General features: G+C 40.8%; 2 protein-coding genes and 1 long non-coding RNA gene across 8 annotated transcripts in view; 2 read left to right on the top strand and 1 right to left on the bottom strand.

The window, feature by feature from the left end:
- LOC6039278 (titin) overlaps positions 1–27661 on the top strand; it is a 111046-nt gene that overhangs the window by 35793 nt on the left and 47592 nt on the right. For 5 of the 6 annotated variants that reach the window (XM_038258765.1, XM_038258760.1, XM_038258762.1 and 2 more), the window contains exons 2-8: positions 13194–13316; positions 13376–14677; positions 15090–15440; positions 21754–21921; positions 22003–22776; positions 26075–26266; positions 26326–27421. In XM_038258765.1, coding sequence (XP_038114693.1) covers positions 13194–13316; positions 13376–14677; positions 15090–15440; positions 21754–21921; positions 22003–22776; positions 26075–26266; positions 26326–27421 — 4006 coding nt within the window. The remainder of the gene's footprint in view (positions 1–13193; positions 13317–13375; positions 14678–15089; positions 15441–21753; positions 21922–22002; positions 22777–26074; positions 26267–26325; positions 27422–27661) is intronic. The other variant, XM_038258761.1, reaches the window with a different exon arrangement.
- LOC119768612 lies at positions 4887–6535 on the top strand. Its single transcript, XR_005278102.1, has 3 exons — positions 4887–5137; positions 5200–5271; positions 5332–6535. It is a non-coding gene; the product is annotated as an uncharacterized LOC119768612 (long non-coding RNA).
- LOC6039284 (adult-specific cuticular protein ACP-20) lies at positions 17162–17661 on the bottom strand. The gene has a single exon (XM_038258772.1). The coding sequence runs from the start codon at positions 17651–17653 to the stop codon at positions 17162–17164; it is 492 nt and encodes a 163-aa protein (XP_038114700.1). The 5' UTR covers positions 17654–17661.

The following is a 27661-nucleotide window of genomic DNA, read 5'->3' on the forward strand; positions in this document are numbered from 1 at the left end:
TTCTCAGCATGCTGTTTTTGCATATGGGACATTCATGCGAACATGGGCAGTACATACATGTAGAAAATCTCAATATTTCATAATTTCTAATATATATATAAAAAAATTCTTTACAAAGATGAATTCCAAATCCCTCCTGAAAGTTTCATGGAGATATGTCATGATTTAAGTGAGTAGAAGACGATTTAAGTTTAAACTTTTGCCTTGTGCAAAGCGGACTGTCAAACTTTGTGTGCGTTTTTCTCGGAACACCGAGTTGATTTCCGGGTCCCATGATATCTCGAGATGGAATAGACCAAATTGGCTGAAATTTGGTTTGAAGACTCTCAAGACATATTCCGTGTGCATGACGAAGCCCGATTTTGAAATTTTGTTTAAAAAAAAATACAAAAATCAATGGACGAATGTTTATATAAAAAACACAAAAATATTTTTATATTTTTTTCAAATATTTTTTTTTAAATCGGCCTTCGTCATACACACGGGACCGGTTTAATGAAAATTGTGCATTTATAGAAAGTATTAACTAGCATGTTTCAATTCTGATTAACTTTTTAAAATAGCTTAATTCAAAAATGATTTTATAAGCCCAAAAAAAATCGAAAATTTATACATTCAATAAATAAGCTAATTAGCTTGAAAACGTTACATTTCATTAAAAAATGTTAAGAACTTTTCGATTGCATTTCTGTTTTTCGTTTGTCTAGATTTTCAAACTTTCCCAAAAAACACATTCATTTCTCCTAAACCAGATTTTGCAACATCACGCCATAGTCAAAAGATGTATTTTTTGCTACCTTAAACTTAAAAAAAAACTTCAAAATTAAAAAAAAAATATTTTGGGAATTCAACTTTAAGCTATACGAAGTTCAAAAATGGGTTTTTATTTGCGTTAATTTTATTTGTCATTTAAAGTGTTAATACACCAGAAAAGTGGTAAAATTACTCATTTTTAGGGGAAAAATTACAAAAAAATTCTGACATAAAAGATGAACCTCTTCCCAGATGTAATATTACCATGATTTTTTTTTTACTTTGTAGAGGTTAGGTCGTTAGCTCAGTCCAGATGTAGGAGTCGTCTCCCGTCTCGATGGAGTCGCTTGTAGGCAGTTGGACTCACAATCTAAAAGTCTTCAGTTTGACTCCCAGGGTGGATGGAAGCTTAGATGTAAAAAGAGGTTTGCAATTGCCTCAACTAAATTAAGCCTTCGGACACCATGTTTCGAGCAGGATTCTCGCAATCGAGAACGCCAAGGCGCAATGCTGTAGAGCGAACAATTTAATTTGATTTGATGTTTTTGTAATATCTTTCCTTCTTATCTTATTATAAACAATGATAACAATTGATTTGAGCGACGTTCACAGTGATTGATAGCCCATCGCGAGATCATTCAAGGTGAAATCATGAAGCTTGCAACTTGTGGTTTTGTCGTACTGGCGAATTTATTATTGGGCTCCGCCCAAAATCCGAAAATTTTGAACTATTCTGAGCGGATTATTGAGTACCTAATGCAGGTGCAGCTAGGAACCTTCGAGTGCATCTTTTTCGACATGACTTCGAAAAGTCCGTATGACAATGTGCTGAGTGTATTGTTGCAATCGCCGAAACTGGAATCTACCGTAAAGTACGTTCTTCAAGGTTCAGGTTGGGGCGATCGGAGCGAAGCTTTACCGAAAAAACCCTCGCTGCTGGTGTTATACCCAGGGCGTGAAGAAGAATTCACAGCTTATGCCATGACTCGGCAAATTTTAAAGTTTTTTAACCTGTTCGACCCCACCACGGTAGTGATGACATTCATGGAGTTTTCCGAGTTGAACGTTGCCAAGATTATGGATTGGATTTTCAATGATGTAAATTGCAATAATGTTTTATATTTCGATACCTTGAGCACAAAGGTACGACTGAAAAGTCTGAAAAACGGTGTTGTTATTGATATTCGTGATGGTCAACCTCATCCAAAAGGAGTTTTCGGTTGGTTCAGAAACTCATTCAACGGAAACGTCATAACGTACGTTCCTGAAACAATGTCCGGAGACTTGGAGACAGCTTCATACAAATGGGTCAAGGCGACTGCTGATTATTTAAACTGTGCACTTCAAGTTTTTCGTGGTGGTCCTACAACAGGCGATATTAAGCTTAGAAGGATGGTGCTATTAAGCATAGATAGAACGTTTCAAGGAGTAACCATGAGTGCCCCCATAGGAATTCGAATACTGGTTCCCAGAGGAAGACCATTAACACCGGGTGAGATAATGACAAATCCATTTAAATGGCAGGTTTGGACGCTGCTAGCAATTGTTTTAATTGTTACGGAAGTTGCAAAGTATGTGGTACCAGACTCTTTCAAAAATGATCCAATTCTACTCGTGGTTTGTGGATTTGAACAGTATGATCTGCATCGTTCTGGACGCTGGGAGAAGGTGATTCTGCACTCTTTGATCGTATTGATGTTTTTCATGACCAACGCATTCGAGACGAAAATTATTTCGATGATGATTGACAAACCATCAGCCCAAACAGCGAAAAGATTAGAGGATTTTGACAAGTTTGGGCTCAAGTTTCGCTTTAACCTCACTCAATTACCTCACTCAATTGAAGATCCCTCCATTGGGAAATACGTAGAACACGGCGATCCTGTAGAAATATATCATAATGAACCTGGTGTTGCTATGTTGGCTGCAGAAGAATTGGTCGCTATGGTACCGAAATTATCGTACGATTTTGAACGGGGACAGACATGGTTCATTGTTCTAGAGGAACACATTTCGGTTGACTCGATGCATTCTTATCCAACACCAGTCCGCAGTCCGTACTTGCAGATATTTCAATTCACATATGTTGCCCTTAACGAAGCCGGTCTTCTGGACCTATGGAAGCGACAGCACGGTGATTTCTGTTACAAATGGATCTCTGGCAAGAGACCTCGTGGACATGTTGAGGAGCAAAACTATCTGAATTTTGACGACATGGTGGTGGCATGGCTCGTCCTAGCGTTCGGTTACGGCATGAGCTTGATTGGGTTCATGGGAGAAATTATTAAAAAGGCATTTGAAAAGTGCTACAAAAAACATTAGGCTTTTGTGTTAGTTGCAAAGTTCCAACTTTTATGAAAGTTGAAATCAGCATATTTGATTCGCGTTGCAACAATAATGTGAGTTTTTAAAGTGTAGAAGCATCAATGATAACGTTGAAAACTGTTCGACGTGTAGTTTGATAATCTTTCTGATAACCCATCAAGAGACCATTCAAGGTGAAACCATGAAGCTTGCCACTTGTGTTTTTGTCGTACTAGCAAATTTATTGATGGGCTCCGCCCAAAACCCACACCTTTTGGACTATTCGTTGCGGGTTATTGAGTATCTAATGCATGTGCAGGGAGGAACCTTCGAGTGCATCTTTTTCGACATGACTCCGAAAAATCCGTACGACAATGTGCTGAGTGTATTGTTGCAATCGCCGAAGCTGGAATCTGCCGTAAAGTACGTTCTTCAAGGTTCAGGTTGGGGCAATCGGAGCGACGCTTTACCAAACACACCTTCGCTGCTAGTGTTGTATCCAGGCCGTCAAGTTGAATTTAGTCTCTATGCCAAGACTCGGCAAATCTTAAAGTTTTTCAAGCTGTTTGACCCCGCCACGGTAGTGATGACATTCATGGATTTTTCCGAGTTGAGCGTTGGCGAGATAATGGATTGGATTTTCAAGGATGTGAACTGCAATAATGCTTTATTTTTCGATACCTTTAGCACAAAGGTACGGTTTAGAAGTCTGAAAAACGGTGTTGTTATTGATCTTCGTGATGGTCAACCTCATCCTAAACGACTTTTCGGTTGGTTTAGGTACTCATTCAATGGAAACACCATAACGTATGTTCCAGAAAAAAATACTGGAGACTTGGAAACAGCATCGTACAAATGTGTTAAGGCGACTGCTGAGTATTTAAACGGTAAACTAAGAATGATTCATTCAGAAGGTGATATTATGCTTAGAAGGATGGTGCTAATGAAAATAGATCGAACCTTTCAAGGGATAACCATGTGTGCTCCCACAAGTTGTCGGATACTAATTCCTAGAGGAAAACCATTGACCGCGGTTGAGATAATGACAATGCCATTTAAATGGCAAGTTTGGACGCTGCTAGTGATTGTTTTAGTTGTTATGGAAGTTGTAAATTATGCGGTGCCAGACTCTTTCAAAAATGATCCAATTCTACTCGTGGTTTGCGGATTTGAACGGTATGATCTGCATCGTACCGGACGCTGGGAGCGGGTCATTTTGCACTCATTGATCGTATTGATGTTTTTCATGACCAACGCATTCGAAACGAAAATTATTTCGATGATGATTGACAGACCATCGGCCCAAACGGCGAAAAGGTTAGATGATTTTGACAAGTATGGACTAAAGTTCCGATTTGATCTCAATCAAATACCCGACGCTGTTGAGCATCCGTTAATTGGAAAATACGTAGAACATGGCGATCCCGTAGAAATATTTCATAATGAACCTGGTGTTGCCATAATTGCAGCTGAAGAGCTGGTCGCTATGGCACCGAAATTATCATACGATTTCGAACGAGGACAGTCGTGGTTCATAGTTCTAGAGGATCAAATTTCGTTCGATACGATGCATGTTTATCAAACAGCAATCCGCAGTCCGTACTTGGGAATATTTCAGTTCACATATGTTGCTCTTAACGAAGCCGGGCTTTTAAACCTGTAACATTTCATGTGTCACATACTGTAAAACGATATAAAAATAATGCGCCTGCAAGTAGACTGCAAACAACTGAACCCTTTTGATTTGATTGTGTGCACATACACATGTAGTATACCACTGCTCTGATCTACTTTTGATATCACGACGAGATTGAAATGATATCTGCAATTGAAATTAAAACCGTGTTCGTGTGTTTTAATTTCCTGCGTCGCAAAAGATTCTGATTGGTTGATTCAAGGTCAACTAGGTACAATTATCACGGCTCGAGGAACTCTATAAAGCTGAGTCGAAAAACCGACGCTTCACTTTAGTTGGAGTGCTTTTACGAAACGGTTTTGCTTTTTTCGAACAGTTTAATTTCGGTGAAAAGTTTAAAGTGGAATTAGTTCTGGTGATTGTGATACTTTTTCTGGAAAAGCAGTAAGTGCACAGGGCAACGATTTTGTAAAGCTTCGCCAATTACAAAAGCACTTACTTTCTAGCACTCTCAAGCTTTGAAGAAATAGTTTCCCCTAGAACAAGCAAAGGTTAGGTGAACCCTTTGCACGTGTCAGGTAAGATCTAACTACAGATCGTGAGATTAGGCAGAAATGCAACTTTTGGCCACGTTATAGGTTGCCCATTAACGTGGGTGCAAGTCTCGGGGCAGAAAAGCCGTACATTTCGTCGTTCGACGCTGGGAAAGCTTCGTTGGTCAGACTGGTGGATGATAACCACGACGGGGTCGTGACGAACCGTTTCAACCGCCTTAGTCAACTCCAACGACTCGGAGACGCATCTACTCCGCCCACCCAGTTGACCCCACACGTCCTTTTCGAAGCAATCCCAGAGCTTGGAGGAAGTTCCGAGCTTTCGAGCACGCCAAAAGCTCGCCGGCTGCCCAGCCGATTCTAACCTCGCTTGCCCAACCGAAGGAAGTGCGAGGAACGAGACAAAAGCCTGACAGCAGCAGTACCATCCGTCTCCACGGATTCGAAACAACGTTGGACCGAGCGTCCCCATCAAGAACGTCACCGTGCGACGGCCACGTGTAAACGTTGGTTCCGCTAGACGCCGCTTGGGGGCTGGAAGCCCAAAGCGCGGCGAAGAACGTGTCGACGCCGATCGCTGTGCCACGTGTCCACGGCGGAGTACTGCTAGCCGCCGCTAGAGTGCGGTAGGGTTGCGCGAACGCACCGGAGCTGTTTGATCGCTGATCGTCGCAGTAGGTCCGGACCTAGGAGAATCTTCACGCCGTTCAAGAACACCTGCAAGCAGTTGCTGGTACCAGATTAGTAGGGTAAAGTACAGTGCACGACAATAGGGAATAGTTTTTGCTAGATTTAAGATCTAAACCCCCCTTAGTATTAGTTTGAGCTCATTTACAACCACAAATAAAAACCCCGGGTCTTTTTCGGATTTTGCGTTGCAAAAACGAGGATTAATTCTGCACGCGTTTAACTTAAATATACATTCTTTCGTTTCGTAATGAATTTTGTTTTGCTTAATAAATTTTGGATTAGAATGCACTCTAACTAATGCGTTCGTTTGTTTTAAAGACTGAGATGAAAGAGTTCGTAAATGTTGTTGACCTTGAGTAAATTTTTGGGATCTTTTGGTTCGACTTTTCGGTTTAGATTACACTAAAACTCGCCTTGAGATCAAGAGCTTCAGGTCGGGCTTCCCTGATTAAAATCCACAAACAACCTCCAACTTTTGGAGTGGCGCTAAAGTTGTTTGCAGGCTAAGCATAAAAAGGTGTTTCAAATCAATTGGATCGTCCAGGGATTGCGCAATGTAACGCTCCTGGTACGTTGTGAAAAGATTAAGCGTTACAAACCTATGGCAGCGACAACAAGGTGATCATAGCTACAAGTGGATCACTGGCAATAGACCTCGTGGGCATGATGAGGAGCAAAATTATCTGGTTTTTGACGATATGCTAGTGGCATGGATCGTCCTAGCATTTGGTTACGGCATGAGCTTGATTGGGTTTATGGGAGAAATTATTAAAAAGACAATTGCAAAGTGCTACAAAAAAGACAAAATATGAGCTTAAACTACGAGATATTTTGACCTGATAATAGAATCACGTGTGTTAATGTTTCCATGCAAAGTTCCAAGTTTTATGTAGTTATAAATATCTTTTAATGGAAATATTCTAATAAAAGTAAAATGTGGCGCAACCTTTTCTAATGATTCCGAAAATCCGAAATATCCTCTCGAGATGAATGTTTTGTTTCGATTATCTTGTTGACAAACTAGTTGAAACCTTTCAGTACATTTTTTCGATGTTTGGTCAGACTAAACGATTGTGAACTATGAAACAACATTTCCCGGATCCAAATTTGCCTGTTGATTTTCCTGAGTCTCAAAGGGAAGCGAGATATTCAAGGTGGCGTCTAAGATGGCGGCCGAATGGAAATACCTCCATAAAAGGATTTTTAAGTTCAATCAACTAGTCCAATTTAACTATTTTGGGGTCGCTGAACTCGAATATGAGCCATATAAGACTCCAAAAATCTCAGGGAATGTGCAATCCAATATGGCGGCCAAGATGGCGAACCTAGAATATTGGAAATTTTTTATACAGAAATGTAACAGGCAGTCAACAGGTCAAATTTAATTAATTTGGGGATGCTGAACTCGAATGTAATCCTTAGAATATTCTAAAGCCCTTAGAACAGTTTGTGCGGCATAATGCCAAATACGGTGACAAATAAATAAATAAGTAATGAGGGAATGCAATTCAATTTTCTAGCATCGCCATATTGGCCGCCATCTTGCATTGCACATTCGCTGAGTACTTGGAGTATTATATGGCTCATATTCGAGTTCAGCGACCCCAAATTAGTTAAATTTGATCCGTTGATTGCCTGTTACAACCCTGAAAAAAAATCAAATTTTCTAGCTTCGCCATATTGGCCGCCATGTTGGATTGCACATTACCTTAATACTTTGGAGTAGAATATTCTAAAGTCCTTAGAACAGTTTGTGCGGCATAATGCCAAATACGGTGACAAATAAATAAATAAGTAATCAGGGAATGCAATTCAATTTTCTAGCATCGCCATATTGGCCGCCATCTTGCATTGCACATTCGCTGAGTAATTGGAGTATTATATGGCTCATATTCAAGTTCAGCGACCCCAAACAAGTTGAATTTGAACCGTTGATTGCCTGTTACACATCTGAAAAAAAAAAATCATTTTTTTTAGCCATATTGGCCGCTATCTTGGATTGCACATTCCCTGAGTATTTTGGAATATTCTAGGGCTCATATTCGAGTTCAGCAACCCTTTGTTGAATTTGAATTGTTTATTGCCGGTTACATTTCTTTATAAAATATCGAATATTCTAGCACCGCCATATTGGCCGCCATCTTGGATTGCACATTACTTTGGAAGTATTCTAGGACAACTTTGGAGTATTCTAGGAGTCATATTCGAGCTCTGCGACCCTAAATTAGTTAAAGTTGACTCAGTCAGTAGAGATTTTCACAATTACTTCATTTCGTGACAGAACAACGCGAGCAAAACCCTCTTTTGCAAAATATCTGCGTTGTCCGGCACGAAAAGAAGTACCTGTCAAATCAACAAAATTTGACAAAATTGGGTGACCCAGGAAGCAAAATCTTCGTTTTTCATTTTAGAAACAACTGTAGAAAAGGGTTTTTCCAAAAACTTACTAGGAGAGCAGAGTTCTTCACATTTGTGTATAAAAAATCAAAATGATCCAATTGTACGATGTTGTCCCGTCACGCTACATATCTATCTCACTTGACTCAAACATTGTGTTTTTAAATGTTTGTTGGAGTGAATCTTAGGCTGGATTTTCATGGATTCCCTGACAGACGGACCGGGCCGACAACGGCCCGAAAACCGCCGGACGGCTCGACAAAACGGCCCGAATTCCGTCGGTTTGTCCGACGGAATTCGGGCCCTTTTCGTGCGTATATGCAACACTTTGTCCGACGATCGTCGAAATCGACGTTTGAGAAAATCGACGTTGACGGGCCGTTGTCGGGCCGTTTTCGGGCGCCTTTGTTATTTAGATTGTCCTGCCACTGTCGGGTGCTCTTGTTTCGGATTTTTTGGTTGATTTGATGCAACTAAAAGAAATTTCATAAGCAAACTCGAACTGTTTATTAATCTTGTCAAGGTATACACAATTGCTGTTCACATTTAAGCCAATTCCAATATATTTCAGCAGGGCTTTTGTGTTTCTTGATGTTCACTTGCCGGGCTCGGAACTCGTCTTTGGTTCGTTCTCAGCGGCCGTTGTTGGTCCCATGTGGCAGAGCCAGCATTTTTTCATTTTTATCTGAAACAGGTTCATTTCACTGAAGTGGCATGCAAGGAATAATCTGAATGTACCTCTTTCATTTATATGTCTGGTAAGTCCCGCCATGCTCCTGATTGTGGACACAATTTTCACTTTGTAGCTTTTTTCACTGGACTTGGAATCCGCAATAAAAACGTATCTGTCATTATTTTTTTCAACGCCTGCTTAGAATTTTGCACGCACTAGATGTCACCTCTCTGACATTCGATCAAAACGCACGACAAACGCTCGAAAATGGCAGGACTCAATCGACATCGAGCAGATAACGCTTCGAATCGCACGACCGCGGGACTGCCGTCTATCAGGGTTGTGCAACGACATCGAGAGCACGAGCATCGAACCAACTCGATGCTCGTGGCTTGCGTTACTTCATTTAGCTTAGACACAACCCCAAAATCGACTTTCCGGAATAAGGAACACTTGCATGCAAGTTAACGAAGGATGGTAAATGACAGATTCAAACGTAAACATAGCAGCATTGCGTGGCGATCGGAATTCCAGAACAACTTTTGAAATAAGCTGATGTTGTTCAATAAATCTTTTTCAAAAAGGCGTATGATTAGACTAGCGTATAATTTAATTAAATAAAACCTTTTGCCTCATGTTCGTTGCGAAAAATCATGGGAAAAAGATGAGAGATAATAGAGTGAACTAAAAATTGGAATATTTTTAGGAATTTAAAAAAAAAATTAAGAAATTTAAAAAATCTAAGAAATTTAAAAAAATAAATAATTCAAGAAATCTGAGAAATTTAAGAAATTTAGGAAATTGAGAAAATTTAAGAAATTAAAGAAATTAAAAAAAAAATAAGAGATTTAAGGAATTAAAGAAATTTTAGAAATCTAAAAACAAATTAAGAAATTTTAGAAATTATAGAAATTTTAGAAATTTTAGAAATTTTTAGAAATTTTAGAAATTTTAGAAATTTTAGAAATTTTAGAAATTTTAGAAATTTTAGAAATTTTAGAAATTTTAGAAAATTTTAGAAATTTTAGAAATTTTAGAAATTTTAGAAATTTTAGAAATTTTCGAAATTGTAAGAAATCTTAAAATTTTTAAAAATTAATTTTCTTAGAAATTTTAAAAACTTAAATTTTTTTGGAATTTTTTTTTTAATTTTAAAATTTTTAGAAATTTTAGAAATTATAGAAATTTTAAAAATTTTAGAAATTTTAGGAATTTTGGAAATTTTGGAAATTTTAGAAATTTTAGAAATTTTAGAAATTTTAGAAATTTTAGAAATTTTAGAAATTTTAGAAATTTTAGAAATTTTAGAAATTTTAGAAATTTTAGAAATTTTAGAAATTTTAAAAATTTTAGAAATTTTAGAAATTTCAGAAATTTCAGAAATTTTAGAAATTTTAGAAATTTTAGAAATTTAAGAAATTTAAGAAATTTAAGAAATTTGAGAAATTTAAGAAATTTAAGAAATTTAAGAAATTTAAGAAATTTAAGAAATTTGAGAAATTTAAGAAATTTAAGCAATTTAAAAAAAAATTAAGAAATTTAAGATATTGAGGAAATTAAAATCTAGGCAAGCAATCCGTCCAACGGTGCGCAGAATCCTCCTGCAAAACAATGCCCAGAAATCCGGCCACCGGTGGACGGATTCCTCCTGCAAAACAATGCCCCGAAATCCATCGACCGGTGGACAAGTTCCTCTTGTCAACTTGACCAGGCAATCCGTCCACCGGAGAACGGATTCCTCCTGCAAAACAATGCCCTGAAATCCGACCACCGGTGGACGGATTCCTCCTGCAAAACAATGTCCAGAAATCCATCTACCGGTGGACCAGTTCCTCTTGTCAACTTGGCCTGGCAATCCGTCCACCGGTGGACCGATTTCTCCTGCCAGAACAATGTCCAGAGATCCGGCCACCGGTGGACGGATTCCTCCTGCAAAACAATGCCCAGAAATCCGGCCACCGGTGGACGGATTCCTCCTGCAAAACTATGTCCAGAAATCCGGCCACCGGTGGATCAGTTCCTCTTGCTAACCTAGGCAAGTAATCCTTCCACCGGTGGACGGATTCCGCCTGCAAAACAATGGCCAAAATCAGCTGTTTTGATTTTTGACAAGGTCTGGTTTGACAAATAGAATTTGTTTCGTCAAGTTTCATTCCCATCCCGTACCAAGCGTTTCAAAGCGTTATTTAGGTTTGTGTCTAGGGTGCCGCTGAGGTAGCAAAAAGGCACTGGACGAGCATCGAGTTTCAATGCACGGACATTTTAGCAAAGCATGGTCGTGAGTATGCTTTCGATGTCGGTCGTCTGAAGATGCTCGTGCATCGAAAATGAAAAGTCGGAAAATCGCATTTTCGCAACTTTCCGGCGATGGGTATGTGTTCGTTTGTGCTTATACTACCATAAAATATCAATCCAAACCATTTTGCGATTTAACCTGATTGATAAAAATGAGTTTTCGGCAAAATATGACCACGAGCATTGAAAGCCGCTTTCGATGTCGGTCATCGAAAAATCCATGAAAATCCACCCTTATAGGAAATTTAATGTACTTTCCAAATTTGTATAAATATTGGTACCTTTTCCCACAGATTTTGAAGTTATCAGCAAAAAACTGAAAACATATGCGTACAAACGTTGTCCCGTCACGAAAGAATCGGTCATTTGGACATTTGGAGTTTACTCACGTAGCCCTGCACGAAGCTGGAACTTTAAGCTTGTGGAAGCGACAGCATGCTGATTTTTACAGCCAGTGGATCTTGGGATCGAATCCTCGAGGATACGATGAGTTGGGAAAAGTTCTAACCTTTGACGACATGATGCTGGCATAGTTTGGCCTAGCAGTAGAGTACGCCATTAGTGTAGTTGGATTTATCGGAGAAATTGTCAAAACAAAGGTTGAAAAATAGTCAAAATGACGTCTTTACGAGGTATTAATTATAAATAAATTTTGCTATAAAATTACTTGAAATTTAAAATCGAATGCTTTCTTTTTTATTAGTGAAAAATTCAGGAAACCAAAAACGAAGTAACCTGCTTGTAGTTTTAATACATACGTAAAACGAGACGTTAAAACCACGAACAAATATTTACTCGTCGTCTCAAGTTTACGCACCAGCCCCGTTCAAAGATGGCGCTGGTTGGCGTAATGCTCTCTCCATTCTATTTAAAACTGGAATCCAGATCCATCATCCATCATCAACCGCGGTGGCAGACCACTTGTTTCTTGATGTTCTCCGCTCGCACCCGATTTTCGTCACGGTGGAAAATTGCTCCGGAATTTGCGCCGCGCTAAAATTAGACCCAAACTTCCGAGCAGTGTTGCCAGCCGGTCACGTCGGTACATCATACAGAGTCGCGGCTCTATTAATGTCTCCATTAGGGTGGGAAGGGCTCGTAAAAGTTGCACCGGCGAGCCGGGTTGGAGTTCCAAGCTAATTGTTGCCCTCAAATCGCGGTCATCGAGCCGACAACATCATCGTCGTCGTCGGTTCGAGTCTTGGGTGGACGTAAAATGATAATTTACTGCGCGCAATAATGACATAAATTTTCCCGTTATTGTGCAGTTATGTTAATTAAAATGGAACCTGGGTGATCTGGTTCTGGGAGGGAAGGGGAGTGCAAAATGGAACGTGTTTCTTTGCTGCTGAAGCGTATTAGCTGCTGAGAGATGACAGGCTGGTATTTCACGGAATTGTTTCTTGAGAGAAGTGTAAAGTGGTCGGTAATTCCTGAAGTGAATGACTTTGATAGCTATTTTAATTGATATCAATTACTGAGGTTATGGCAATTTGCTTTAAGCAAATCGAATCAGCCTTTGATTATTTCTTCAATTGGTATTCAAACTCTTCAAATAGAGTAATTACTTTCCCACCAAACCACGTCCAAGGTGGTTTCCAATTTGTCTCACATCGTGTCACACTCGTTATAAACCACTCAATCTGTTCCCTGTTCCCCAACCTGGTCTTGCTTCTACTTAATGCCCCTAGACTGCACCGCAACGCATTTCACTTGCCGCGAGTCCGCGCAAAATTCAACGACGTGGGAAGATCTGAGGAAATCTTACGCTGCGCTTTCGGTAGTCATTGTCAAATAAACATTTATTGGACCAGTCCACAGACGGTCCCGGTAGATTTATGACCGCCATCATCGCTCGCAAAACTAATTTTGAAATTTCTTTTTTTTATAGAGCGGCGAACGGTTGTACATCAAAGTTGCAGATCTGCTGCCCAAGTTCACATTTCTGGGTCCCAGTTTGGACGAGGCCTTGAACCTGCAGCGCGAGCACGAGGAACTGCTGAGGCAAATCCAGGTAATTGCGTTGATCTTGAAGGTTTTTGATTGATTTTAACAAGTCATTTTAAATTGTAGAATCTCCCGACGCCTCTGGAGGAGTTTTACCACAAAGTTCAGGAAAAGATCGCCGCAAATGAGCAACCCAATCCGGTGTTGATCGAAGAAATGGCCGCATCGCTCGGCGCCGTCTGGCAAGACATCAAAAAGATGCTCCAGGAAAGGCGAGACATCGTCCTGTTCAACGTGAGCTTCTTCGAGCGGCTCGGCGAATGCTACGGTAAGATGAGCTCGCTGGAGGTGGCCTGCAACGACACAATGATCCCGATCGAGATCGACGCCGTCCGCGATTTTCTCGAGTCGTTCAAAACGCTCCGCACAGACATGCTGACGTCGATCTCGGCCGCCCTGAAAGTAGGCAACCAGCTGCTCGACCGACTTCGCGAGCTCGCCAACATCGGAACGCTCGACTCGCGGCCGAACCACATCAAACAGGATGCAATCTACGCCGTGGGCCAGGTCGAGCGGTGGCTCGAAGATCTCTCCAACCGGCGGAACAACCTCGAACAAGCCTGGCAGTCCCGCAAGACTCAGCTCGAGCAGTGCCTCACGCTAGCGATCCTCGCCAAAGAACTCGCAGACATCGAGTACAGTTTGAACGCGTCACGCAACTCCAACCTCAGTTCCTTCACTCTGGGCGACTCGTCCGAACAGGCTCGCGACCTGCTCGACACCTACCAAAATCTCAAACCGGACGCCCTACTCCTTCGCGATAAATCACTCAAAATTACGAAAGCAACCGAAGAACTCGTCGCCACCGGATGCTTTGCCGGAGATGAAGCCTGCGCGAAGGCCTACAGCGTCCTCGCGGCTTGCACAGAATTCGTCGACGAAATCGACCACCGAGAATCGCTGCTCTCGCAATCGCGAGAATTCTTCGGACGGGCCGAGAACCTCCTCACCAAACTGACTCAAATCGAGATGGAGCTCAGCAACGATCAGCAACTGCTGACCATCTCCGAACAAACGCTGCAAGAACTAACCTCGACCATCACCCAGGTCCTGCAAGCCGGCTACTCGCTAATCGACGACGTTGGCCGGACCAAGCCGGAAGTGACCGGAGTGCAAACGATGGTCGAGCGGATAGAGCAGAAGAAGCTCGTCTTTGAGCGGTACAGTCTGCAGCAAAGTGAACACAACCTGCGGTTGACGGAAGCGCTGAACGAGTTTATGGAGCGGTACAATCTGCTGTTCCAGTGGATGGCCGACGCGCGGAAGGAGCGCATCGAGCAGGGAACCGGCATTCACCGGATGGGGGAAAGCCTGGCGGAGGCGAAGGATTGTTTGCTGTTGCATCATCAGCTTCTGAATGATTTGGAGGTGAGTTTTTGAATTTTTCGATACTAAGGTTTTTCTCCTTCTACCTAATAGGTCCAACGTTAGAACTCTTTACCCTTGTGTCCCTTGTGTCTTGATCAAATATTTGTTCTTTAATGTTAAATTACGTCTGTGAATTTCATGTTTTCTAAAATTACATCGAATTCGACAAGCTTCTTTCATCTAAAAATACAAGTAACCATCCGGCCGTGTAAAATTAGATATTCGAAAATAATCTTTCCACTGAAGTCACAGTCTGCAAGGAAGTGCTTAATGATCCCCATTAATAATATTCTCCACCATGTCGTCGGGACGCTTCTTGTAACACATGTCGGACACGTTTTTTTTTCCTTAAAATCTGCAAATTTCAAAAATATAAACTCGATTATTTTTCCTCACCAACCCCCTCCTACAGATCAAAGGCAACGCCATCAACAACCTGCTCGCCCGGCTCACCCCCAGCCTGGAGTATCTGGAGGACGGGCAGCGCGATGACGTCCAGCAGAAGGTGGACCTGCTGCGCCAGCAGTGGATCGAGCTGAAGAACTACGTGATCGCGCGCGTTGACCTGCTCAAGCTGTACATCCGGTTCCACCAGGAGGCCGAGACGGTTCGCAACCTGTTCGACGCGTACCAGATCCAGCGGGACACGTTCCGCAGCGGCGAGAACGACAAACCACTGCTGCAAGCCGCCCTGGACAACATCCGGCAGCAGCTGGCCCAGCTGGGACCGCTCGGCGGGCAGTTCCGGGAGTGTGCCGCCAAGGTAGGGTGGGGGCTGGTGATTGGGGTGGTGATAGAAATACATTTCTTGTGGAGAAAAAGGACGTTTGTTTATTTTTAAAAATATTTCAACATTGATCCAGGACCCGTGGAGTAGGTTGTCTCTCACCAGTAGCGTGACCAGGCTCTGGCAGAAGGGGGGAAATTTTTTGATTACGGTGTTTGTGAATGACCCCTCGAACAAATCTAGAACAAATTTCTGTCGAAGGGGAGGCAGAGGGACTTACAATCAAAAGGTCGTCGTTTCGAATCCCGGGGTGAGAGGTTTGCAATTGCCTCAACAATCAAGCCTTCGGAAACCTATTTTATCAGGAATCTCGCAATCGAGAACGCCAAGGCATTGCTGTAGAGCGAACAATTTTTTTTTATTTTAATTTTATTTCAACATTAATACAAACAGTATATATAAATATTCATCAAATAAATTATTTTGATTCATTTTTTCCCTAAAAAAAATCCAGTTAAAAAAATCACATTTATTGAGAATCAGATTCCATTTATTTTCCAAACTAAAGAAACTAAAGAAACTAAAGAAACTCAAGATACTAAAGAAACTAAAGAAACTAAAGAAACTAAAGAAACTAAAGAAACTAAAGAAACTAAAGAAACTAAAGAAACTAAAGAAACTAAAGAAACTAAAGAAACTAAAGAAACTAAAGAAACTAAAGAAACTAAAGAAACTAAAGAAACTAAAGAAACTAAAGAAACTAAAGAAACTAAAGAAACTAAAGAAACTAAAGAAACTAAAGAAACTAAAGAAACTAAAGAAACTAAAGAAACTAAAGAAACTAAAGAAACTAAAGAAACTAAAGAAACTAAAGAAACTAAAGAAACTAAAGAAACTAAAGAAACTAAAGAAACTAAAGAAACTAAAGAAACTAAAGAAACTAAAGAAACTAAAGAAACTAAAGAAACTAAAGAAACTAAAGAAACTAAAGAAACTAAAGAAACTAAAGAAACTAAAGAAACTAAAGAAACTAAAGAAACTAAAGAAACTAAAGAAACTAAAGAAACTAAAGAAACTAAAGAAACTAAAGAAACTAAAGAAACTAAAGAAACTAAAGAAACTAAAGAAACTAAAGAAACTAAAGAAACTAAAGAAACTAAAGAAGCTAAAGAAACTAAAGAAACTAAGAAAAATTAAAGAAACTAGAGCAACTATTGAAAAAAATCAATACCAATTTTTTTTAAATATTTTCTTATGTTTTAAGGGATCAAAGAATGCATCGTTTGCGCTTGACATTGGAATAATAATAATAAACAAAAGGTACCCCTTTTGGTCCGCTGAAACATATCAATAGTTTCCGAATATAAAAAAAAATATTTTGAGAATCTTTAATTGATAAAAAGTGGAAATAAACAATAGGGTGATTTTTCCAGTGTGACATTTTTTTCTGAAAATTCTAATCGCAACTGAAAACTTTGCCGAAGACACCAACACGATTAGAACATAAAGTTTTTCGAATATTCACAAACTCATGCTATGGAGACTTGTTTCGCTTTTGAAATAGAGAATACCTGAACAGAGTTTCATAAACAAATACAAAGAAAAGTATAAATGTGAAAACATAACAACACAACACAACAAAACAACACAATGGTTTTTTAATACTTCAATGCAGAGCTGACTTTATTTATGAGGACTCAAAATCTGCGCAGTTATTCCAGTCGGTGCCTTTCATTCGAATTCCAAAAAGGATGCATTTAGTTGTACTTCTTCAGCTTGCTGTAGCTATATCCATGGCCGTATCCACCGCCGATTCCACCCTCCATTCCTCCTCCGATGCCACCCTGGCTGGCATGTCCGATGTTCTTAACCTTGGCCTCGAACCCATTCTTGCTGTCGGCGTAGTACTCCACGACACGCTTGGTTCCATCGGCTTCGTCCAGCGTGTACTCGCCCTTGACCACATCTCCATCGCGCATCTCCCACTGGCTCTTGTGGTCCCCGGTGTGGATGTCCTTCACGCCGTACTCGAACTTGTACTTCGGATAGCTGTAGTAGTCCAGACCGCTTTCCTCCTTGAAGCCACCCTGACTGCCTCCGAATCCACCGGAGATTCCACCGCCAATACCTCCCTCCAAACCGCCGTAATACTTGTACGGGATGTGCTTCACCTCGTTGATGTAGCCGTGGTGCTCGTAGGCAAGAGCAGCGCCCACCAGGGCAAGAGCCACCAAAGAAGTCTTGATCATTTTGTTTGAAGAATGAACGTTGATGTTCTACCACAAGAACGGAACTAACTGTACTGATACCTACTCGAACCGAATGGGTGGATATTTATAGCAGTTATTCGAAGAATTTCTCCAACTTTTATCAAGGATGGTCGGTCAATCGATCGCTACAAAGACCTTCGACACAAAAGGGTTCCGACACAACAGACGGCCAACGCCATATGATTAGGTTAATTTGATTTTTTGCGCACCGAATGCACGCAAACTTGCGGCAAAATAGTTATGGTACACTGGTTTCGGTGTGTTGATGGAACATTTAAACTTGATAAAAAAAGAAGAACAAAATCAACGTACTGTTGAAAGAATTGTTTAGGAAACTCAACCCGGGGTGACTTTGACAACCGGTGTAATTTTGAAAGTTATTATATCATACTGTTAATTACTTTGAGAAGCAGTTTGGCTTACTTTGGAAAGTTTAATAGTACTATTTAACTAAAATTATGAAAACATTCATAAATATATATTTTTTAACTCTCAAAGTAATATGTTTTTTAAATGAAAATGAGTTGGATTGCATTACTTTGTTGCGTTAAAATTAATTTATAAGTTACAATTTTTAAATGTTTTGGAAACAGAATTCAAAAATATCTTCAATTCGTAGGCATTTTTATCAGAAAAGATTTCTTAGTAAATATTGTTTTTTAACTTATGATCTCAATTCCTTTTAGTGGCAATATAAATTGATACTTTGAAGAAAAGGTCTATTTCTAATAAATATTCAGCTAATTTGAAAACAGGGCGTGAGCAAATTCGTAATTTTTTTTATTGCTGTCACCACACAAGCAAAACAGAGAGAGAGAGAGAGAGAGAGAGAGAGAGAGAGAGAGAGAGAGAGAGATAGGGAGAAATAGCATGAGCCTTCGTGTAGCGCGGCTGCTTGAGTGTCATGCTCGGCATTCGTTCGTTTCAATTTCGTGCGCGTTCACTGACGGTCTCTTTGAAATTACGATCATGACAGGCGCGTTCAGTCCGCATTCAACGACCGATTCGATGTTGAAAGCTGCCTGACTGGCTCTGAAAATTGAAACTGGTAAACGGTGTTCTAACATTATCTCTTGTTGAACTTTGCTGTATTTTTTGAAATTAGAAATTTCAGAAAAAAATGAAAATTGGACCTTAAAGCCTGTGTTATAAAATTTGTATGAAAAATCTGGTACCGGAGTATGATCTTTTGAAAAAAAATATGATAATAGATTTTTTTGAAAAAAGATCAGGTTATAGTCATTTTTAGTTACAATTTTCAATGTTTTTTTTTTGACAATTTACTTATTCTGTAGTTTTATTTAATAGGGGAATCTCATAGCAAAAAAAAAGTTCGGAAGGTAGTAATAATTTTCTATATATTTTTTATTTTGTTGGTAAGGTGCTGATGTCTTCAAGAATAAAATTTGTGGAAAATGTGATTGTTTTAAAATAAGGTGACTTTAACCGAAGTGCGATCATTTTGCACCAGCGTATAAATTTAGTTTCTCTCGAAGTAACATAATGAGCTCTCATATTTCAACTGACCATATCTTGGATACCATTGGTTTGATTTTCAATGTTAAAAAAATGAAACTATATTGAAATTATCTGCTATTATTGATAAACATAATGAAATTCTTTAAATCATGCCTGAAATTTAAAGTGAGCTCAAAATACTTATTTTAAACATTTTCAAATGTATGTCTTGACCCTAAAATTTCAAAATTATGTTTATTGGAACGAACAGAAAATTTCACAATTTTATCATTTTCATTATTGAAATCGAACCACACGGAAAAAAGTCAACTCTCGAAATCGTGAATAATGTTCATGAATTTGAGAACCACGAAGGACAATTACTACAATTACAAAAAATAAGGGAGCAGCAAGCAGCAAGCACTGAGAGACACTTATGTTATTAAATCTGTCACCAAAACAGTAAAATTGAACCCAACCCCATCACATTCGACTCACGTGGTGGCGTCAGGTATCCGTCAGCCACACACTTTGTCAGCCTGTGTTTTGTTTTCTGTTCTGTTTTGACGTTTGCAGATCGTCGTTATGAAATATGATGCGTTTGGTCTATTTCTAAACTGCACTCACATTTCTCAAATTGCATTTAGCACATCGTTGTGATACTTGATGCTCATGTTTCTTGTACAACTCGTCTTTACATGCACAAGTGTGCATGTTTATTTTTATTCTAGGTAGCATTTTCACGCTGCCAACAACACAAAACACAACAGCATAACAATAATAACATTGCATTTTGTGGCAGGGGGCAGCAAGGAATAACAAAGATTACGCTCGACACTCGGCGTATAAATAAACCTTCTGCAGGCTGGTTGCCCAATAAATTCATTCTGGGGAAGGTTGGCTTTTAATTTTGAAGCGTACGTCGACGCGAGAGAAATCTTACAGCTGAAAAACGGTGTTTGTACGACACCATTTAGTTCCTGGCGGTGGCATCTGGTTGCCAATATTTACCCCGTTGTTCTACGTTGCAGCTGATGGCAACACTGGCAAAATATCAAAACAGACCTCCGACGAAGTTTTTTTTTTGTTTGCAGAGACATGGTTGATGGCGCCAAATTTGATTGCCAAGGAAAATACCGAAATTGTTTCAAAAAATCAAAAGATAAAAGTAAAGCTTTATAATAGAATAGAACATAGAAATTTTGTTTACCTTCTTGGGCTATGCTGGATAATTTTTTTTCAAAATACAGTTAAAATTTTATCATCCAAAGTTAGGATTACGGATAATCGAGTAACGACCAATTTTTTTTTTTTTTGGTTATTTTTTACTTTAACATCAAATTCGAGATCGGTGACCTCATTTTATTAAAATTTGTTGCAATAAAAAATGCATTTTTTCAATATTCTATAATAGACATTTTGGCCGCCATATTTAATTAAAAATTGACCAATCACTTTACAACAGTTTTGGGGTTAAATTTAAGCTCAACGACCTAGAGCAGCGAAGACATAAAAACAAATAGTTCGTTTATCCGAAGTGTTTTTTTTTCGACGACTTCGGATAATCGAATCTGGACTGTATATTTGATTTATTACTTCATGACCGTTCCTTGGCAGTGAGCCGCGAAAAGATTTGTAAAAAGATCTTCGCGGCCACCTCAGAACCCTTCCCCCGATGTTCACAAATCTTTGGCAGTAATCCAAACGCCTCTGTTGATATTCACTGCAAATGGTTCACAAGAGTCTCAGACACATACACGCGATAATGTTAAGTAGAACATTTCTTGTTTTGTCTGGCTGCGGGGTAAACATGCACAAGATGATGTTTGGTGCAATCACGCGGAATTTTCACGGATTGTGATTGGAGATTTTCAAGCGTGACTGCACTTCTTGTTAGTGATTTATGATATATTTATATTATGATAATTGATTTCCAAAATTACTAGTCGCAAAATCACAAGCAGAAACCCGAAATCGAAAGCGATTTAATAAATTTATATCATTAACGACCGTCATTTTTTGTATTTTCAAATCATGGGAAAGTTCAAAATAGAAGGTCCCTAGATTCACGTTCAACTTATTTTTTTTCCGTAAGGTTACTCTTCAATGTTTCTAAATGAAGAAGAAGAAACATTCAATATGTGAAATTGGAATATTCTGGTCATATACAAATAAAACATCAAATTTAGGCGATTATCTTCGTTTAAACAACCTGTCACCTCTTCGTCTAAAACCCTCTTACCCATCTATTACCCCGTAAAAACAGCTGCTTGATCTATGTGAACTTTCCCACCCATTACTCCACCCGCAAACACCCATCGGAGTAACGGAACCCAGAATAGAACACAGAGATTGGCAGGCAGCTGTTGTAACCGCGCCGCAGCCACCATTTCTACGCCCTGAAACGATGCAAAAATTTAATATCCGAAATTTTTTGGCCGTAACGATCACGACCACCAGCAGCGAAGCGAGCGTTCCCTCTTCTTAGTCTTCGTATTTAAATCTTACACCTTATATACTAGCCAAAAAACCAACAAACCGAACCAATCTGTTCTATTTGGACCTATACTAAAATCGTTTGTTTGCTTGTGTACTTCCGACTCTCTCACACACACCCACAGGTCGCTTCGGATCCGTATCTGCAGCAGGCCCAGGCCGTGCAGTGCGTCGAACGGACGCTGGCCGAGCTGAACGCGCGCCAGTTGGCCGTCGGCAATGAATGGGACCGCTGGAACGCCCAGCACCACACCGAAGCAGTACTGAACGACATCATGGCCGCCAACATGGAGGTAGGTCCCCTCTCAATCCTAGAAGCTTTGTCCCGGAACCATAGCTGAAGAAATGTCTTTTTCTTTCTTTTCCCCTTGCAGACCCTCGCCGCGGCCTCCAAGCTCGAGGAGCAGCTCTATCCGATCTTCAATACGGCCTCGGACAACCCGACCGACCTGAGTGCGTTCATCGCGACCAAGCTGAACCAAATCCAGGCGGACATCCGGGCGGCCGAACACGAACTCACCAAGCGGTTCGAAACGATCGACCAGTTGGCCACACCGGAGGGCGATTCCTCAACGTCGGATTCCACCGACAAGGTGATCCAGGTGAAGAACAGCCTCAACTCGATCAAAACCAAACTGCACACGATCGCGGCCGACTTCCAGGAGCTGGCCACCGTCATCGACCGCTTCCTCCACGCCGTCCTCACCTGTCGGGACAACATCAAGGAGTACTTCGCCAGCAAGCAAACCATTACCGGACCGGACAGCGTCGAGTCCATCACCAACAGCTACGAGCAGTTCAAGCAGAACACGATGGAGTACTTCCGGAACCTGCTCCAGCAGAGCGAGCAGATCATCGACCGGATCAAGGCCCAGGAACCGCCGGGCGCCAAGGAGCAGGACACGGACAAGATCATTACGCTGCTGGAAAACCTCCGGACGTACTTTGAGTCGGAGACCGAGTCGGAGAATTCGGAGCTGCGCAAACAGCACGCCGTCATTGGGTTCGATAAGGCGTTGAACGAGGTTCGGGGTGCGATTCGGGAACGGCGCGAACAGGTGGACCGAGCACGGGGGAATTACGGGGAGAATGCGGACGGCGCCCGCGGGACGCTGGCGGCGTTCGAGGAGTTTGAGCGGGGATTACAGGTGAGTGGTGTGAGGAGGGGGGAAGGGGGGAGTGATAGTGCCCAAGGATCTTTTTGAATGTGATCGTGACGTTTGTAGGGATGCTCATTACGTGCAATTGAAGTAAATTCACTGCAAAATGCGTTTTTGATTTCATTATAATCAAATTGATCGTAATAAACTCCTGAATCAAAGATGAAAATAAGCCATGTGGTAGAGCAGATATCAACCGTATCATTTGATAATTTAAACAATTTTGTTTTGGATTTAATTATTACTTATACACATTATTGCAGAAAAAATGTAAAAACTAAAAAAAACTAAACTGATGATTGAATTTTGTAGCCAAAAGCTGGGTTAAAGTGGGCCAAAAAAAAACAAATTCTAGGCTTTTTAATATAAAATGTTAAATTATATGCCAAGGTTTCAAAATTAAAAGGAAAAATGTGTTTAAAAATAATGCATTTTCTGTCGAGTTGTTTTGAAATCATTAGTTTCCAAAATGTATATGTATTAAAAAATTTGTGTGTGTGCTGAAATAGTAGTTTGTGCAACAACTTGCAAAAGAAGATTTTTCAGTACGAGTCGTACATTTACGAGGAGTGCTGAAAAAAAACAAGTTTTGCAGCGAGTTACATACAACATTTTTTGCAATTCCGAAAAACACCTTTTGAATGAAATTGTAAGTCAAATGTGCCAAATGTGTCAAATATATTTAGTCAATCCACCGTTTAATTCATAACAATGTAGAAAAAAATTACTTTTCAAAACAAGTGCTGAAAAGTTCAAATTTTCAGCATTTATTTCGACATAAAGTTTGAAAAATATTTGCAACGGCCTTATTAATTTGGGGAAAAAATTCATTGCCCTAAAACCATCAGATTTGTTTTGATAATTTTTTATATTGGTCAATTTTATTCAATCTACGAATACTCAGAATAAAAAAAAATAAACAAAAAAGAAAAATTGTTCGCAGAAAAAAAATTGTTGAAAATTAAAATTGAAGTAAAAAAAAACAGGAATTTTTAATGATTACTATTTAAAAATATTTAAAATATCTTTAAAGTTCGAGACATTTCTAAATATTTATCAACTACAAGCTCTTCCCGGCAAACTTCGTTCTGCCCTTTTTAGGTTTCCTGACGTTTCTTGCTTGTTTGTTAATTCAGCCTCCTGTGATCAACATTTGATTTTACGTAACTTTTCCCATACAATCTGCAGATTTTCCGGAATCGGTTCCAGAGTGGCCAAAGTGACAGTTAGTTAGCGTAAGAACCTTCCTTGGGCTTATACGAACCCAACGCAACAAAAAGCACATCGATCCGACGCTCCGTATTGAACTGATTCGCGTTCGAACAAAACCGTCGAAATTTTTTATATATATAGATTAATAACATATTCAAAAATTATGAATGGCTCGAAACCTAAGTGGCTAAGTAACCAGAAATTATTATATTTTAAAGCTTTTACCGAGAGAGCCATTGACTAAATACATAATAAAATTTTGTTAATGTTATGCTATGTTTACGAATGTTTACTTTATTTACATGATTAAATATGAAAATAGCACGATGGCTACATTTTTCATTTCGTCAGGTATATTTGAGGGAAATTTGGAAAAGGAAAAAAAGATTAAAATACGTTGCACAAAAAATGGCTTTCCGGTTTCTCTGGATTTCTCGACTCCAACATCAACCCCAATACAGCACATAATTGTTTTTACCAATATGAAATTATTCACTTGGCTTTAAGCCGCTCGAATCAAAAACAAAATCTTGAAATAATGGTAGTGCAAACCAAATCATATAAATAAATCTGACTGTTCAAGCAGAATTACATAAACAATTCACAGTCATTTCTTTGCCAGTTTTTTTTATGTCGTCATGTCACATGCACATCCAAACAATGTAACCCACCACAGCTGAACTTGAAAATCGCTCTCAAGACTATCGTTTGTTTACAGAGAAAATGGGGTTCTTTTTACCCCTTTCCCGTGTTTGAAACAAGCCAAATTTATCGACTTGAGTGACATCTTGCCTCAGCACATCAATGCACATGACTTGTTTCTTATTTCTTTAAGAAGAAATCTGATTTCATCGCCCATCAATTTGTTTGAAATATCCGTTGCCTTTCGACAAGGTCAACAAACTGAACCAAGGATTACGCTTTCTCTCTCCACATCCCGGAAAATTTACGATGGCGTCAGTCGCCTCTTTCTTCCTTATCTAGGACTCAAATAAAAATCGCCAATCGCCACCCACAATTTGGTTCGAATGGGGATCATAAAAACCTACGAGTTGGTGGGAAGCACAACTGACGACCACTTGCTCTGGCGTCACTAATTGGCGTCAACGGGAGGGCAGCAGCGGTGCGATGGTGGCGATGATGTTCTGACGTCGGCTTTTCACTGGGGTGTGAAATTTTGCGGAAATTCGTTGGTTTGTTTAGAGTGAGAAAACCGGAACTATAACTCTGACTTTCGGGGTGGGAATGGAATGATTTAGTGTGCGTTTTGACAGGTTTATGATCCGAACTGTGAATTTGTTGTCGATGAAAACTGGTTATTTTGCACATTTAAACTGTTTGCTTTTTAAAAAAATTTAATATCTTCAAGTTTAAACTATTTTAAAACATTCGTAAACCTGACCTTGCCCTCCATTCAAGTGTTAATTAGATTCACACGGTAATGACAGGGCGTGACCTCTGACACTGCTAAGCTACCAAACTCAGCTGTAAGGAGGACGACGCCGTTGTTGACACGACGCCACGAAGAGACGCGACACTCGACACTCGTAAGTAAAAAAAAAAGTAAATTTTTCCCAGTTCCTGAGGGGAACACCCTTGAAGAGTATCGGGGCCGGCATTTACAAAGCGGATTCAGTGGCAATTTCATTCTCAACTTAATGTTAACATGTTAAGGTTAATGTTAACATTCCATAGGTCGCCTCCCTAAGGTGTCGTGATAAGGTACAGTTTGTGACGATACACTACCTTCCCTTTACTAAGCAATCGAATCCAGAAGAGAAACGATCACCAGTTTGTGTTGGTCCGAGCCGGGATTTGAACCCCGATCTACCGCTTACTAGGCGGAAGCGTTACCACTAGGCTACGTGGCTCGGTCACTCGACACTCGTACCCTCTGCTAAAACGTCACGATCAATTAAAGCAATGAGCATTCCTCGTGCCGAAACCGAACCGCGAAATCCACGTTCTATTTTTGGCCGAAACAGCTTTCGGCGTAGATCACCACCGGGAAGTGGTGACGACTTTAGGAAACAATGAATGACTTTTTTTTTATTTCTTTTGCGTTCCCTTTCAGGATTTGGAGTCCAGAATCGAGACGTTTGTGAGTTCCTCGCAGGGGTTGGCCAGCCAATACCCGGAGACGTCGCAGTACGTGCACGCCGAAGCGACCAAGGTTCGCAACGAGTGGGCCGATCTGGTCAACAGGACGCAGGAGTACCGTCAGCTGACGACCGTATCGATCGAGTACTTTGAGCTGATCAGTGTGGTAGGTTGGGATTGGGTGAAGGTGTTGAAGCGTGTTGGTTAATGACTTTTTACTTTTAGGTGGAGAATAATTACCGCAACTTGAATGCCGATCTGATCAACGCAAACAACAAGTTGTCGATCTTGAACAATTCGGATCTAGCGAATGATCTTGTTCAGCAGATCGACAACATCTTGAAGGTGTACGAAACCCAGCAGTTGGATACGCTGAAGCAGATCTCTGCGTTGTCCTCTAAGCTGTACGATCACGACAAATCCGTGGCGCTGTACAACGACAACTTGAAGCTGTTCCAGACGTTCTACAAGATTAAGAACGACATCAACGAACGTGCCAAAGAGCTAACCGAGCAGCAGCGATCCCAAGAAGCGGAACAAAATGGATTCTGCGAGATCACAACGACTACCACAACTACAACGCACAATGGTCTACCGCAGCAGCAGTCCTTCGATATCCAGACCGTTGACGAAGCTCAGTACATCCAGGAACCGCAGGAACCTCTCGTCATACAAACCGTTGAGGAATCTCATAACGTGCAGAGCCACGAGGTCGTGACCACCGTTGAACAGCCACCGGCCACGCTATCCGTCCCCCAGCCCCTGTCCGATGTCTCCGTCCAGGAAGGTCAACGCGTCCAACTTCAGTGCGTCATCTTTGGCCGCCCCGAACCCTCGATCGAGTGGTTCAAGGACGGTATCAGCATCCAGAACAACCCGGACTACAAAACAACCTTCGACAACGGGCTCTGCACGCTCACGATCGACGAAACCGTCACGGCAGACTCCGCCGAATTCCTCTGCCGAGCGATCAACGACGCCGGTATTGCCGAATCCGCCGCTCGTCTCATCGTCACGGAGCCAACACCGCCGGGTCAACCCCCGCTATTCACCCAGCAACTCAACAACGGAACGGCCACCGAGGGACATCCCTTCCAGTACCGTTGCACCGTTACAGGTACGCCCACGCCGGAACTACACTGGTACAAGAACGATACATGCATAGACACCTCGTCGGACTACAAGATCTCGCACGACCCGGCCACCGGAGAGGCGGTCCTAAGCTTCGAGCAGGTCTTCCTGGAAGACCAGGCCCGCTACCGGTGCCGGGCGAGCAACGTGTGCGGATCGGATGAAACCGGCGCCGAACTGAGCGTCGAACGTATGTACAACCCTCGAAACAACTCTGCATGTGTGGTGCGCGTCACTTGATGTTGTGTTGCGTCCTTTTGAGAAGGGCAAATTTGCTGGCTTTGCTTGTGCGACCGCTAGTAATTGTTGGCGATCGATTGCAGTGCAGATTGATGAATTTTATAAGGGAATTAGTGTGTTGCCGTTGTGGCCAGAGGCGACAAGGTACGACTTTGTTGTGGTTTTGAACGTTTTTTTTTTAGGTTGTTGA

Source organism: Culex quinquefasciatus, chromosome 3 (assembly GCF_015732765.1).
Source record: "Culex quinquefasciatus strain JHB chromosome 3, VPISU_Cqui_1.0_pri_paternal, whole genome shotgun sequence".
NCBI lineage: Eukaryota > Metazoa > Arthropoda > Insecta > Diptera > Culicidae > Culex > Culex quinquefasciatus.

What these genes read in the sequence shown, in the direction of transcription:
- LOC6039284 (XM_038258772.1), bottom strand. Translation starts at nt 17,653, where the DNA reads ATGATCAAGACTTCTTTGGTGGCTCTTGCCCTGGTGGGCGCTGCTCTT.